The sequence below is a fragment of the Dipodomys spectabilis genome, unplaced genomic scaffold, assembly GCF_019054845.1.
Source record: "Dipodomys spectabilis isolate Male_0828 unplaced genomic scaffold, ASM1905484v1 ptg000112l, whole genome shotgun sequence".
NCBI classification, from domain to species: Eukaryota; Metazoa; Chordata; class Mammalia; order Rodentia; family Heteromyidae; genus Dipodomys; species Dipodomys spectabilis.
Window position 1 is genome coordinate 1703557 of NW_024870789.1, and position 17012 is coordinate 1720568.

At 43.1% G+C, this 17012-nt stretch overlaps 1 protein-coding gene across 1 annotated transcript; it reads left to right on the plus strand.

The window, feature by feature from the left end:
• Positions 1-4644: 4644 nt before the first annotated feature.
• On the plus strand, positions 4645-12609 carry LOC122114870 (spermatogenesis-associated protein 31E1-like). The gene is made up of 4 exons (XM_042688133.1): positions 4645-4764; positions 6004-6128; positions 7518-10764; positions 12556-12609. The coding sequence occupies exons 1-4, from the start codon at positions 4645-4647 to the stop codon at positions 12607-12609; spliced, it is 3546 nt and encodes a 1181-aa protein (XP_042544067.1).
• Positions 12610-17012: the final 4403 nt, after the last annotated feature.

A 17012-nucleotide genomic window follows, 5' to 3' on the forward strand; every position in this document is an offset into this window, starting at 1 on the left:
TCCATCAGAAAGAATGACATTTCCCCATTTTTTAGGAAATGGAAAGGCTTGGAAAAAATTATATTAAGTGAAGTAAGCCAGGCCCAAAGAAACATAGGTCCCATGGTTTCCCTTATTTGCAATATCTAGTATAGGTATGAGTCAAGTGGAAAAAGTCAGATAATGTGATGTTAGGAAAACGAACCCTCAAATATGTATTTTAATGTTTTTGTTTCTTTCATGCATGTGTTTCTAACGCATTTATAAGATTATTTCTTTGTTGCTTTGTATGTCGCTTTCACTATATTTGATGTCAGTATAACATGTGGAGGAGATGGGGACAAACAAGTCATTTAAGGATTCAGGTGGACCTGTTGCAACAATGAGAAGTACAAAATGTCATGTCAAAACCAGCTTTACAATATCGGTGTGGGGGGGGTATGATTGGGTGGGGGGGAGGGGGGAGGCTGGGAAGGGAGGTGAAGGGTAAACAAAGGAGGAGGCTGCAATGCTTGGTAAGAAATGTATGCATTATCCTGCCCATGTAATTGTAACCCCTCTGTACAGTATGTTCTCAAATAAAATAAAATAAAATTTAAAAAAAAAAAAAGAAAGTCTCCAAACAGAGAAATGGAAGGCCAAAGGATGAACAAATGCTGCAAGGTACTCGCTGGACGCTATGTTGAAAATGAACTATAGAACTATGGGTGAGGATGGGAGGGGAAAACTAGGAGAGAGCGAGAGAAGGGATGACATTGACCAAAAAGAAATGTACTTTTTACCTGACTTGTGAAACTGTAAGCATTCTACATATCACCTTAACAATACAATAAACATTTTTAAATCAAATCATTGATCTTAATTTTAAAAAGAAAAAGAAAAAAGCCTCCTCATTTATAAGATGATTTCTTTGTTGCTTTGTATGTCCCTCCCCCACAGTATAACCCCTGCTTTCACTGTATTTCATGTCAGTATAATTTGTGGAGGGGAAGGGGAAAAACAAATCATTTAAATAGGGATACACGTGGACCCATGGCAACAATGAGATGTACAAGTCATTATGTCAAAAACGAACTTTACAACTTTGGTGGGGGGTATGGGGGGTGGGGCGGGGAGGATTGGGGGAGGGGGGGGAGGATGGGAAGGGACGGGAGGGGGAAAAAAAGGAGGAGGCTACAATGCTTGATAAGAAATGTACTCATAGCCGGGCGCTGGTGGCTCACGCCTGTAATCCTAGCTACTCAGGAGGCTGAGATCTGAGGATCGCGGTTCAAAGCCAGCCCGGGCAGGAGAGACCGTGAGACTCCTATCTCCAATAAACCACCAGAAAACAAGAAGTGGCGCTGTAGCTCAAGTGGTAGAGCGCTCGCCTTGAGCTGAAGAGCTGAGGGACAGCGCCCAGGCCCAGAGTTCAAGCCCCACGACCGACAAAAAAAAAAAAAAAAAGAAATGTACTCATTATCTTGCCCATGTAATTGTAACCCCTCTATACAGTATTTTCACAATAAAAAAAGGAAAAGAAAAAAGTCTCAGATGGTGGTGCTTCCCTTTACCTGTCTGCTCTCTGTGCCTGAGGAGGCTGTGCCCACCTGGTAGCCCTGCACCTCTCTGGTCTGCTTACTGGGTGGAGTGCCAACTCCATACACCTATGATGCTAATGCAGGACCAAGCCACCTAGGCCAGGGCCAGTGATTTCTTTTTGTAACTAAGTTCCTGGAAGATTTATCCACACCAAAACACCAGTGAGGACACTGGCCTGACCTTCCTGTCCAGCAATCCCATCCTATTCTCTCCTCAATCAACATGCTCCTGCTAACCTTACCACAACGAGAGCTTTCTTGGGGACTGCAAGACACCTGGGCTCCCAGAGTCAAAAGTACTTTCATCTTCCGGACTTAGGAGGGCTAATCAACTATAAACCACCTCGTGCTAGCTTCATTTTCCGAAGCAGGCCAGCCACGGTTTTCATAAAAGTTTATAGTAATGCAATGGCGTTTTCTCAGTTTCTGATACAGGTTTTAAAGGATTTTCTGCACTCACGAATGTATCCCGCCACTCCTGGGTTCCAGGTCTGCATAGAAAGAATCACGAGCATCCTGAACACGGCGGTAGGGCCGTGTCCGCGTCTGAGTGTCCTCCACTGTCCATCACTCCAGTCCTCCGCTTGGTGCTAATGCCTCCTTGCTGCTCTCTTCTCTTGTGTGTTTCAAGTAGCCAGAGCACACCAAAAATAAGCTTCAACCTGTAAACCCCACCCCAACCCTCCAGCACACTGCTCTGTGCCCTGGAGCCTGCTGAGCCTCCAACCCTGAAGCTCCTGGGGGCACTATCGCCACTTGGTGCCGCGAGAGCCCCTGCTGGTGTCCGCGGGGAAGTGCAGACCAGACATAAACCCCGCACATTTGCCAGGCTGAGCCTGGACAGGAGCCCTTAGAGACTCAACTGTGCTCACACTCTGGGTCCAGTCCATACCTCCTCTTCAACGGTTCAATATGCTTCGGACTAAGGAAGTGAGTTATGAGCTGAGTGATATTTTCACATAGTGCAGAATATTGAGCACTCACTTTAGTAAACTTGCATATTCATTCAAAATGAGAGATTAGACAGAATAAACTACTGTGGCTTTAAGGAAATAATTACATAGAACAAAAGCTTGTCTGGTGTTAGCACTTTACTAGGTCTATTCCAGCTTGGGAATGAGACATATCACTAAATGACTAAAAACCTTTGAACTGCTGGGCACCAGTGGCTCATGTCTATAATCCTGGCTATTCAAGATAAAAGATCTGAGGATCACAGATCGAAGCCAGCCGAGTCAGCAAAACATGTAAGAATTTTATCTCCAATTTATCACACACATAGCTAAAGAGAGAGAAAGAGAGAGAGAGAGAGAGCCAGGAGTGGAGCTGTGTAGAGCACTAACCTTGAGCACAAAAGCACAAGGACAGCACCCAGAACCTGAGTTCAAGCCCTAGAACTGGCACAAAATAATAAGATAAATTAAAAATAAACCTAATCAGAAAATGGCACAGGGCATCAATTGGAATTTTTCCACAGCAGATGTACAGCCTCATGAAACATCACTAGTCGTTGGGATAAGGCAAAACCACAGGGTCTCACCCCTTTACATCCACTGCGATAGCTGTTATAAAACAAGCAGAAGCAAGTGGAGCTGTGGCTCCATTTGCAGATGGCTAGCCTTCAACAGAAAACACAGGAACAGGGCTTACACCCTGGGTTCAAGCCCAAGAGTAGCACACATGACAAACCAAACAAAACAGAAAGCTGATATTGGTAGAAATGTGAAGAACATGGAACCATAGTTCCTTGCTAGCTTTAATAGGTTGTTTTGTTTGGCAGTAGTATGATTGGGACTCAGGACCTCACACTAGGCACAGCTAGGGCCCTTCCTTTTTCTAGCTTTTTAATTATTTTTCAAATATTTTCTGTTATCTTTCTGGTATTTTTCCTCAAAGTCAGCTTTGAATTTCAGACCTTTACTGCTGTCTCCTCCTTAGCTGGGATTACAGCTGAGAGACACCAAGTCATCCTAGGACATTACTCCATTTCAGCAGGAAGCAGCTAGACATGGACAATAAGTCTTTTCAAAGAAATTGGTGGGTAAAGTTGAAAGTGGGGAAAATGTAACAGGAACTGACATCTGAATATGTTCACATATGAAGATTTACCTCATGACAACCAGGATGCATCTAGTTACTTGAATTTTTCAAAGGCAGCATTTTTCTTATTTCTCACTCTCCTATCCCCCCACCCACTTACCATTCCCTAGGAGAGGAAACTCAGGATGATTTTCATACCTTCAGTCAAGGTCACCACACTCCTCTCCTTATCTTGCTTTCCAAAGTATTGAAGGAACATTTAGGACAAGGACTACATCTCTGGAGACTGCTAGTTAACACATTACAAAATAAACAGCCCATTAAGCTGACCATCATGCCTCAGCACTTAAATCCATCAGGAAGTCCATGCTCCTGGGCCTGTCCATAAAAGCCTCCTTCTTCCCCTACCCACAAGGACTGCTCTTCTTTCTCAGACAATAGCTCAAGTAGGTCTCATTTTGCCTGCAAATTAATAAACCTTTATTTCCTTTACTCTAAGACATTAATCTCACTAATATTGAATTGACATTGAATTCAGGGAACTGAATTTCCAGTAACACGGGAGAGTTGGGAATTGTAGACAGGGGTCATCTTGAGACTACAAAGCAAAGTGAACAACACAAATTCCAGAGTAAAGTCAAATTTTCAAAAACTGTTAACAATATGGACTGTAAGCAGTGATCTCCAAAGAAACAGTTTATGTCTCAGTTCAAGGGGAAAGGCACGGGAAATGGATGGAAGAATGCCTCTGACAGGCTGAGCAGGTGAATTTGGAGGTAGGAATCTAGAGGGCCCAAGAATGAAGGACTTGCTGAGCTAGTGGCAGTGGTAGGGCTTTGTGACACATCACTCCCCCCCCCCCTTGTGACTTAATAGAAAACCAAGTCTTTGTGATGTAGGCCTTCATTTACTATATATTGCCAAAGAAACTCCCAGAGCTCAGTTGCTCAAGAGCAATAGTGCGATTCAGATGATGGAGAATCTTCTCTTATCACTGAAAAGCGTTGCTATACCATGGCTGAGCCCTGAACTCGCCACCTTTGCAATGGATATGATCCTTGCCATTGTGGGTGGCGTGGGGCTCTACCTCCTGCTACTGCTACTCCCCTGCTTCAAGGAAAATCCATCCTCACCAACACCTGAGAGAAAGAACAAACTGACGAAGGTAAGATCCCTAAGGACATACCACCCAAAAATACATGTGAATTTATATATATATGTCTGTGTGTATGTATATATATATATATATATATATATATATATATATATAATTGAGTTTTACTTATCCATTAGAAAAAATGATATTGTAGCATCTGTAAAGAAATGAAAGACTTGGGAAAATTAAGTGAATTAAGTCAGTCCCAGAGAGACAAAGGATACATGTTTTCTTCTATATATGGAAGCTAGATTTAGCTTATATACTCACAAATACGGTGGGTATTATGTATGTGTACACAAATGTATTGACTGAGATATGGTAGAGTCAAAGTAGATCTCAAAGTGGAATTCATTAGAAAGCCAAAAATCCAAGTTCAGTAAAATAACAAAACAGGAAATGAGTAATTGACAGGGTGGGGAGGCTTCAAAGGGAAAGAGGGTAGTCAAGGGAGAAAAGGAGGAAATGTAGACAAGAATCCAATGTTATAATCTATCACAGTAAGAAGGGAAAGGGGTAAGTGGGAGAGGAAAGGGAGACACTGGAAAGAATTAACAGTGATCAAGATACATGATATTCACAAACTGCTTTGTGAAATGGCAACTCTTGTGTACAACTACTTAATGATAATTTTTTAAATGGTTCTTTTGTTTACTGATGTTTTCACATCAAAACAAGGTAGCAAGGCTTCTAGAAGGGAAATTCCAGAAAAGAGAGCCATCTTTTCCTAGGCACTATCAGCACAGGGCACAATGTCAGTAGCATAAGGTAGTATTCTGAGCTCTCAGAACAGCTGTGTGGTGTGCAGCAAGTTCCAGGGTTAATTCAAACCCTGAAACTCAGCATCCAAGGACTGAGGTCCTAAGAGCTGAGGACTTGAACACAGAGGCCTGAAAACCGCACTCTCCCCAGTGCTAGGCTGATTAGAGGGCTGTTCAAAGCCCATGTCAACCTCCCATCAGAGGCTAAGGTCACCTTTGGACTCAGGAAGGAAAAGCCAACCTGGAAGATAAGAGGCACCTGGAAATCAGGGTCTTGGTCCTGAGAACAGAAAAAGCACTGAGGTGATCTTGGTTGTCTATCTCATATAAGAAAAACAAATAATTAGCAGCCACACTAACTGTGAAGAAAGGAAATGCAGGGACACAGGTGAAGACATCATTTTATCCAGAAACACCAAATATCTCTAATTGTCTAGGGAAAGGAAAAGAGTAAAGAGGTCTAAGTCACGTTTTTCTCATCTCTCAGTATTCTGTGGAGAAAAGAGGCCAGATCAAGTGCAAGAAGAAACGAGCTGCTCTGAAAGGTAGGCTCCGCACTTTCTCCCAAGGGGATTTGATCTCGGTCTCTGTCAGCAAGAGCCAGGCCACCAAGTATTTCAGTGTGTAAAACCTTAGCAGGAGAGTCCTGGGAAAGAAACCAGAACTGGAGACACTTCTTAGGTTCTCTGCGTGGAATGAAGCTGCGACATGCATCATAACAAATGGGAGGGGCTGAGAGGCTGTGAGGTCACACTGATGATGTGGAGATGTGTCACACAGGGGGAGGGGCTAAGAGGCTGTGAGGTCACAGTGATGATGTGGAGGTGTGTCACACAGGGCAGGGCTGAGAGGCTGTGAGGTCACACTGATGATGTGGAGGTGTGTCACACAGGGGGAGGGGCTGAGAGGCTGTGAGGTCACACTGATGATGTGGAGGTGTGTCACACAGGTCAGGGCTGAGAGGCTGTGAGGTCACACTGATGATGTGGAGATGTGTCACACAGGGGGAGGGGCTAAGAGGCTGTGAGGTCACAGTGATGATGTGGAGGTGTGTCACACAGGGCAGGGCTGAGAGGCTGTGAGGTCACACTGATGATGTGGAGGTGTGTCACACAGGGGGAGGGGCTGAGAGGCTGTGAGGTCACACTGATGATGTGGAGGTGTGTCACACAGGGGGAGGGGCTGAGAGGCTGTGAGGTCACACTGATGATGTGGAGGTGTGTCACACAGGGGGAGGGGCTGAGAGGCTGTGGGGTCACACTGATGATGTGGAGGTGTGTCACACAGGGGGAGGGGCTGAGAGGCTGTAAGGTCACACTGATGATGTGGAGGTGTGTCACACAGGAGGAGGGGCTGAGAGGCTGAGAGGTAACACTGACTTGATGAGGAGCTGGGAACTTCAAGCCCACATGTGGCCCAATTCAATTCCCTAAAAACTGTATTAGCAATGAGATGTCCTTTTTCCGGGTGTCCCAAGAGGTTGTGCAGATTGTGGAGGTTTGCAGGGCCGATGGTCCCTTGTAAATAAAGAAGCACTACCCCTCTATATGCCCTCTTAGCACTGGTACACATCTGGCAGCCATTAATACAGATCTGGGATCCAATGTGATCTTCCATGTTCTTTAATAGAGAGATGTTTCCTTCAGCCTCCTGTAGGTTCCAGAGGCCCTCCCTTATCTGCCCTAACCACCTTCTGTTTCTAGCTTGCAGAGAGATTCGGGAAGAACTTGAGGAGATACATGACTTAGCTTCCTTTCTGAGTAGGTAAGGTTTCCACATGTCCCTGTGCCTGCATTTCTACCCCAGGGAATGGAACTGTATTGGGGTAGAGAGAAACTTCAGGTTGGCCTGGGATGTGGCTGAAGCCACAGGATGTAGAAAAGCAAGGGCTGTGTAAATGACAGGGTGTGGTACTGTGGGTGCCCTGGACAGCAGGTAAATACCCTTGTCCATACTGGGCCTGTCTGTTGCTGAATGAAGTTTGTCTCCTGTCTCCTACAGTGCCCTAGGGAAACTCGATGACACTGGAAGCTTTCAGCGTTTCTTAAAAGGAGATGCCTTAGGTGAAGTTTTCAACTCAGAATCTGCTACAGCCCACCCGTCAGCGAGGGACTCTGAGGAGGACACTTTCTCCAGCACAGTGTCCCTGAAGGCTTCCCCATCTCCTTCACCCCAGGGCTTGCAGCCTCTGGCCTCTACCTTGTCACCAGTCCACATGGGTTCCTCAGTTTCTGTTGAGTCACACTCATCCCAGAGTGTGTCTCAGCCTCCGGAGCCGTCGATTGCTCTAGGAGAAGGGTCTTTTCCCTGTTCTCATTTTCCTCCACCTGTGGCCTGCACTCCACCCAGGCACGACTCACACTCGGGTCTTCCCCCATGTGACATCAGGGAAGTCCCACCAGAAACCACCCCACAGAGCTCTCCAACCAACAGCTCTAGGGTGCCTTCTCCTATTCCAGCCCTCAACTCTGATCTCCTGGATTTTCCAGACAGAGTGAATAGTAAGAGAGAAAAGCTGAAATCAGCTTGTCAGGAAAAAGAACACCCTCTGGATTCTCGGGGGAACACGATGAAGTCACTAGGCAGTGCACAAGACACTGCCATCCCTCAGCCCCTCTGGAACAGCGAGGGAAAACCACAGCAGCTTCCTGAATCTCAGGAGCTGTTCTTCCCCATGGTCTTGCAGAAATGCTGCCAACTGTTCTGGGGCCTTCCCTTCCTGCACAGCGAGTCCCTGGTGGCTCCTGTCCAAATGTCTGGTCATCCACTAGACTTACCTTCTGTTTTATTCAATAGTTTCTCACACTTAGTGCCGGTACAAGTCCAAGCTAACGTACCTCCACCGTACTTTCTACAGCAGCCCTTACTGCATCATTTGGTCAAATCACAACCCTTCACTCCAACTTTACCCTGGCCTCAGCCTTCCGCAGTGGCTGAGATCCAGGCCTATGCCCATGACACGTTCTCTACACCAATCCAATCTTGTCCTTCACCTCCAGTGACGTCCTCTACTATCCCACCTATTGTTCAACAGCTAGAACATCATCTCGAGAAGAAACACCTAGAATGTCATAGAATTTTACCTTCTGTGGTCAAACAGTCTCACAAAACCTTTAGTCAAGATCAGGGCACCTGGAACCAGAGAGGCTCTAGCAACCATTCAGATGAGCTTGGCAGCCTTGAGATGAGGGAAAAGCTGGAACATCACCTCCAAGAGAGGCTCCTACAGCACCTCTGTAAAACAACCGGCAAGACCCAGCTGCCCCCTGAGAATTTCACAGGAGCAGATCAGACAGACCACAAACATAAGTCTTTACAGAACTCTACATCTATAGATAATTGCTACCAGACTACTCAGAAAGCAGCCTCCGAGTACCCAGTACCCCAGCAATGGGAGAACTCTAGAAAGGACCAGCAATACTCTGTGAGCACAGTGAGAGCTCTAGACAGGGATGCAGAAAGCTGCTCAGGGGATTTTCTAGAGGCTAAAATACAAAGCAAAGTAGAAAGTGACTTGATGAGTCCAGGTAGTGATTCAGGATATTTTCCCCCAACTCATTCAAATAACTATCTAGGAGAAACCCTAATAACCCATCTCGCCACTAAATGGGAGCAGATCAATAGGGACAGGGTCCCTATGTATGTTAGTCGTTCCCGGGGCATGATGGGTCATGCCTTGGCCCCCCTTGAAAACTCCAATTCTAGCAAGAACACTGGCGGAGAACCACCGTTGGAAACTAGGGAAACCTGCAAGAGCTCCTCCCAGGAGGTTTCCCACATTGATGCTGCCACTCGACAGCTGCTAGATGTGCATATCAAGAAGCTTTGGGCAAAGCACCAGTGGAGCTTGTGCCTAAAGGTTCTCAAACTGATAAATATCCTTACTATGAAAAATGTGCCCCCTGTGCCAACTTCACAGGGAGCTTCTCCCTACATGGCCAACCACACAGTGAAGGAAGGTGCATGCCAGAGAGAAGCCCTTCCCAAAGAACAAAAAGAGAGAGAGAAAACTGAAGGCCATACCATACAACCTTCTCAACCACCTTCACGACCTGAAATCCGGAGGGGAACACAGTATAATAACTGTGGTCCCTTGGAGGTCTCTCCAACTAGAAAGGAAGGTAGACTGCTTTCTAAGACTCAATCTTGTATCCTAGTAGGAAGAAATTGGCACGATGACATTGTGCCAAGATCAGAGGGAAGCAGTATAGAATCAACTAAAAGCCAAGCAATCAGCATGTCTTTGACACAAGAGAAAGAAAACCTCTGCCACAGTGTGTCCATCCAAGAGGTCTTTGCTCCACCCAAATCTGAGAGCACAGATCTCACAGAAATGGATGAGGATGAAGAGAAACAGCCCAGTAACATGGATTTCAATAACTTGAACCTCAGAAATTCAGAACTGAGGACCAAACAAACACCATGCTCCTCGAGAATTTCAATTTCTAATCACCCAAGAGAAGAACAGGCAGGGTCAAGTACAAGCGAAAGCACTGCTTTTGATGATATCCTGCAGGACTACAATGTTAACGCATTCCTGCAAGATGGTGGCCCTGAGGTACTGATTGCTGACGACATGTTAGCTTCCCAGAGTTCTCTGACTAGCTCACAGAACCTTTCTGGAAGCAGCACATCCACTTTCTATAAGCCACGCACTCCCTTATCAAGGAGAGGGCACATCACGAAGCAAGAACCTAAGACATCTAAACTCCAGCAGCCATGGTACAGCAAAATGTTTCAGGGTCCTGACGCAACACAGAGCAGTGAGAGGCCCAAAGCTACAACACAGAAGGCAAAGCCTGCAGGAATGAGGCCCTCACAAGGCTGGAAGCTGAACTCTCCTGCCCAGGTCAGGAAAACAAGAACTGTGAGGAAGAATTCCGTACCTGTGTCCGAGAAAGCACAGTATCCCCCAGAGTCTCAGTTCGGAAACCGGATAAAGAAGTTTTTTATGTCCATTTTTTCTATAAAAGAGAATAGTCAGGCAAACTCACTGCCAAATTCAAAAATCCAGTCAGCCAATAGCAAGAACCAAGACTTAACAACAAGCAGAATCCAAGACGGTGGAGGGCCTGAAGCCCAGACACTCGAGAACACCATTGGGCGAATCCTAGAAGAAGAAATTCACCTTAGGCCTTCTGCCTCCAACAAAACTTTCCACAAAGAATTTCAAGCCCTCACAGATAGACATTCCCACTCCCACATGGCTCCTCCTTACCAAGGAGGCGGCCAAATGAAGACCAGCAGGGTCTCTCTTCCCCAAACCGGCCCCACTGGCCATAGCCGTCCTCTCAATGACAGAAGTCTCTCAAATCATAACAACGCTGGGACAGACTTGCTTCCCAGAAAGCCTGTGTCTCTACTCAGCCATGCCTACCAGCATAGGCCAAGGGGGACAAATGTCTCAGGCCAGCACATCCATTGCCCACGGCACTGTCTTCTTGGTGGGTTAGTCAGTCATGCATCTTACATTTCATATCCTCAGGACAAACTCCAGTCCGTACATAGCAAATCTGGTTTTTGTGAATGAGTACAATCTCTGTCGACTGACGTCTCCCTCCTCAAATTGCTTAATACAGTCTTTGCATGTCATGAGATGTAGTGGCTTCTTTTTGTGCCTTCGACTGGGATAGGGATGGGCAGTCTGTGGTCTTCCTCAAAGCAGCTTCTAGAAGTGATGGGCACATGACATAATGCCATTGAAGACTCACCTCAATCCCTCATTTCACCTATCGTGTCCATTTAATCACTACAAAAACTTCACGAAGCCTTTTGGGTTTGTAAGAATAAGGAAGCCTGGGAAGACAGCTTACTAGGATGTTCAACCTAATGAACTTGGTTTGGTTGGAACATCATCTGTTGTGCTTGCTGGCTATTCAGCTAGGACAGAATGTTGACTAACAAAGCCTATGTTTGTCTTATATCTGCCATTGACACTTCTCTGGTAATCTTCACAGAAGCTGTCTCAGCCACTGGATGCTAGGGGTCTTCAAGGAAGGCCATGCTGCCATTCATGTCTAGTGATCCTTGGCTCTGTTGGGTCACTGGTTTGAGTTGCATTGAATTCCAGAAAGCATAGAAGCAGATCAGCCTGTTCTCTAGAATGTTGGCAGTTGACTCATGATTTATTGAGACTTTTGGAGTTAGATGCTAAAGCCTTTCATTGTTCCTTTTGCTGGAATGTAGAATAATCATCAGGGATGGAGAATAGTATAGTTGGTTTGGGAGAAAGTGTGGAATGTGGGCCTTATCCTGACTTGAGCCACTTTGGGGGGCAAGATTTTGTCTCAAATTCAGCTTAATTCATGATTAAAAGCTTTATCTAGATAGTCTCTGAGTTATTGGTGGTGATGGATGTGGGGTTTGTATTCAGGGTCTAGGCACTGTCCCTAAGCTTTATTTGCTCAAGGTTAGCATTCTACAAGAGTGTCACTTTCAATTATTTGAGGCTCATAAACTTTCCTGCCAGGGCTGCCTTTGAACAGTGGATCCTTAGATCTCAACCTCGGGATTGAGTTGGTTTGCAGGCAGGAGCCCCAGGCCTGCATAGTCTTTAAAGCTCTATCAGCCAGAAGCTGAACTGGAAATGTTATAAGAAACAAGTTTGAGTTGTGTCTTCTATGGACTCAGGCAGTCTACACCAGAAACCGCACAGAGAGCCTAGGCCCCGTACAGGTAGATACATTTCTGCAACACGAGTTTTTCACATAAATCCACATATTTTTAATCAGTGAGAGTACAAATTCTGATGACCCCTGCAGATCTACCCAAAAAGAGGATATGTTTAGTAGGATCTGGATATAGGTATAAACTTATAAACTCAGAATAAATGTATAGCTGGTATTGCAAAAGCCAGACCTTCTCTTTCTGAAGGTTGGTGACAACACTGAGATTGTGTGATTGTATGGTTTTTTTTAACATGGACCATCTGATGCTGGGAAGGAATGTGAGAGGATCTGAACAGAGGATGTTCCCCTTCCATCACATTGCGTCACATCAACATCTAAGCTTGTTCTGTTGTGTTGTGTCTCCTTCCAAGAGCTACTATCATTTCAGACAAGCTTTGATATTCGATAAGTTATATCAATATTGAAGCGCCCATGGGCACATTCTACAGGAATCTTGTTACCTTTGTCCTAGTAACATCCATAATATATCTGAAGGACCCTTTGGTTAAATAGAAACAATACTGGCTTAAAATAGATCACTGCATGTTGAAAATAAACTATACAACTTGTGGGTGAGTATGGGCAAGGAAAACAACTGTTTAAAAGAAATGTACTATTATCTGACATTTGTAACTAATAACCCTCTTACATATCTTTATAATTAAACAAAGTGAAATGACACCAAAAAACAGAAAACAGAATATCACTTGCCCCCTTTTAGTCCTAAAATCTTTTTGGAAGGCAAAATAATTCAGAACACGAGGCACACACTTATCATGATTAATTATGATTCTAAGAAAAAATATAAGGAAATTTTACTGACATAAGATTTGCATCATCTCGCCTGTTATCCTAGTTACTTAGGAGGCTGAGATCTGAGGATCTCGGTTCAAAGTCAGCCTGGGCAGGAAAGTCTGTGAGACTTATCTCCAATAAACCACTAGAAAACCGGAAGTAGTGTGTGGCTCAAGCAGTAAAGCACTCGCTTTGAGCTGAAGAGTGCAGGGACAGTGCCCAAGCTCAGAGTTCAAGCCTCACGACCAACAAAAAAAAAAAGAAAAAAGATTGCATCAGATATGAGTGATGTAAGCCACTAAATATCTAAATTAACATTTTAAGGTTTTCATTGACATTAAATTGCCCATGGCATTTCAATGAATGCTTTTAATGCATTTGGTCAGGTACAAACACATACAAACACCCCACTCTACAGTAATCCCCCTTTTATATCATTGGCCTTGGTGGTTTGATTTTGTTTCTCCTAGTTTACATAAATGAGTGAAAACAATGTGATACTTGTTTTGTGTGAATGGCCGATTTCACCCAACATGAACAACTCCAGGTCTATGCATTTTTTAAGCAAATTAGATCATTTCATTCTTAATGATCAAGTAGTGGATATTTTCATTATCTGTTTTTCAAACAAAGTAAAATGGCAAATACATGAACAACTGTTCAACATTCCTAGGCATAAAGAAGATACAAATCAAAACTACACCAAGAATGGTTATCAAGAAAACAAATACGAGCTGGGCACAGGTGTCTCAGGCCTGTAACCCTCGCTACTCAGAAGGCTGAGATCTGAGGGTCATGGTTTGAAGCCAACTGGGGCAGAAAAGTCCATGAGAGATTTAGAAAGTGGAAGTGGTGCTGTGGTTCAAGTGCCAGATGACTATCCTTTAGCAGTGAATCTCAGGGACAGTGCCCAAGCCCTGATTTCAAGCCCCAGGATCAGTGCACACACACACACACACACACACACACACACACACACTAACAAATGCTAGTGAGGATGCAGAGGGAACAGAACTGTTATTTACTGCTGGTAGGAATGTAAAGTAGTCTATTGATGGTGGGAATGTAAAGTAGTCTATTGAAATTAGTTTGGAAAGTCGATGCTGGTGGTTCACGCCTGTAATCCTAGCTACTCAGAATACTTAGATCTGAGGATCCTGGTTCAAAGCCAGCCCGGGCAGGAAAGTCCGTGAAACACTTATCTCCAAATTAACCACCAGAAAACCAGAAGTGGTGCTACCTCAAGTGGTAGAGTTCTAGCCTTGAGCTGAATACCTAAGGGACAGCACCCAGGCCCAGAGTTCAAGTCCCACAACCGACAAAAAGAAATTAGTTTGGAGTTTTCTCAAAAATCAAAATCAGACATCCCATATATCCTTCTATACCACTCTGGGAACATACCTCCCTCTTCAAAATAAATCAAAGTCAGCTTACAATGGAGATATCTGTATAACCACGTTTTTAGGTGCACGATGAGCAATAGCCAAATCATCAAACCTCTCCCAAGTTTTACAAAGAAATTCCTTGATTTAGAAACACTGAATTTTATGTTGTGTGCTATTTGGCAATGTGCACATTGAAAATAGAAGTTCTATTTAGTATCTTCAAAGCAAAGCTAAATATTTCTTTTTTATATCATCCCTTTCATTATTCTCCATCATCTCCTCTGAACCCATTTCTTATGTCAATTTTCTTAATTTTCTAAGATGTGCATTGAATTTTATGACTGACTTAACTCCTCTTTGCCTCTCTTCATTTGTTTACTTCCTTCATTTTATCCCACCACCCCTAAATTTAGAGTACTTTTTCCTTGTGTTTATTTTGTTGGTCCATGAATTTGCCCTTCTGAGGAATTGTACCCTTATACTGGTTTTTAATTGTATAATTTTTAAATTTACTTATCTTTCTAAAATCTAAACAATAAATTTATAGTAGGAACTGTAAAGAAGTGGGAAATAAATATGATCCCTTTTCATAAGATAATCCCTAAAATAGTTATTAATTGCATGGAAAACATTAGACACATTCCTGATCCACTGACAGATAGTAAATCCATGATTTGAGCAAAAACATCAATTACTCAGTATTAAGAAGATGGGAACTACAATGTAGAAACTAATGATTCAATCATATCTGTATTAAATCACATCATTCTGAAATTTCACTCTTGGTAACTTGAAATCATAGTTAAATCACAGTAGTGTGTCTAGTGCCTCCAATGTGTACAGAGTGTATGGGACACTCATGACTTTACAACCCATGATTTCAGGATGTGAGATACAGAGAGAGTCGTCCTTCTGTGGAAATTAATACTTAGACAAGCACTTGTGAGGAAGAGCAAAGAGACACAAGTCATCTCTGTTACTTCCTAGTCAATTACATACATCTGGCAAAATCATGTCCTTGTCACCATACCTGCACTCAGTGTTCATGACTGATGTCACCTACAGCTGGGAGGCAGTAGTATCTGAAATCCTTCACAGTTCCTTAAGTAGCAAGACTGTGGAAACAAAAAGATAACCAACAGAAGCAAAATGTAGAATAAATTAGAATGAAACCCTCACAAAATGAACTGTGGATAGATATTTCTGATTGTTTAGGGGATGGAGATCTCAATAAATTTAAAGTATGGTTTTGTAAGGACATTAAGAAGAAAAAAATGAAGGAGAGTATCACAGCCTGTTCTTATTTCATCAATTTAGTGGATTTTATCAGTTATACTTTATATGAGAAATATGAACATTTAATTTTTAGCAACTTAATGTTAATTGAATGTTGAAAATTGAAAACTTGTTCATGTTTCAAGGTGTGAAAAGGTAAAATTATATTGAATTAGGGTTCTCTTGCAACAGCATATCTGATACCAACTCTCAGACATCAAACTGGACCTCTAGAAGAACCTCAGAGATAGATTTCAAAAATAAACTCAAGGAGTATTTGATTCTATGTAAAACACCAAGGCATTGCTATCTCTAAAATAACCAGATTTTTCATTAGGCAACTGGAAAAGCTGACTAAAATACAGTGACAAGTCAGGGGTCACAATGTGCAGCCCCTAAGATGGGGCCTCTCTCCTCCTGCTCAGGAGGAATGCCTGGGTCTGAGCACACGTCTCTAATCAGTGCACTCAGTGCCCTTCAAAGACTCTTCTGTTACATGCATTGCTAGTGATTTTCTAAGAAAAAAATAATTTAACAATGCTACATGAAATTAAATGAAGGAATGGAATGACAAAATATAGGCAAAATCTGGAAGGTACAAAATGTGGGTTATTTAATTGGTCAATCATATTTCCTACGTGTTGAAATGATACTGGGGAGGCTAGAAGATGGTTAAGTTCATGTATCACCAGCTTAAATTATGCCCGATAACTCTCTAATCCAGTTCAGGTACCAAGTATGAGTCAGTGATCAGCTACTGTGTATAAACTTCTTAGAATAAGTTGTGATATTTGCAATAGTCTTGATTTCTAATAAAATTTCTGGAAGCCCAGAGATTTCTACATAAATGAGAAGCTAAGGGAATGAGATGTCGCCCTTTAAACATCTACAACTCCCATTATGTAGAGGAAGGGCATTTTAACCATCACACATTCCATTAGCATTTGCCTCACTAGATTAGGCTTAGAATTTTCAAAACCCAAAACAACAGCCTGTATGAGTCAAAAGCATTATGCTCATTCATATTTTATATAATATATTTGACCTCAGAATCATCTACATGGCAATAATTAACATGTTCACTTGTGATGGTTAAGGGATGCACTGAACTTAAGTCCTAATTAACCTCTCAACTTCAAAATAAAACAGGAATAAAATACTCATTTCTGTAGTTATACCACCATAATTTACAACAATGAACTTAGATGCAGCAGCATTAAGTTTAAGTTGTACTTCCTAAACAACTTCATCTTTCACTGAAAAAAATAGTTTTACCCCTTAAAGAGTACAAGATAATTTTAGTTTAACTATATTAGCATTTAATCACTTGATGTGGGTTTTTTGATAATAGCAAAAGTAACGTATTCAGTAGT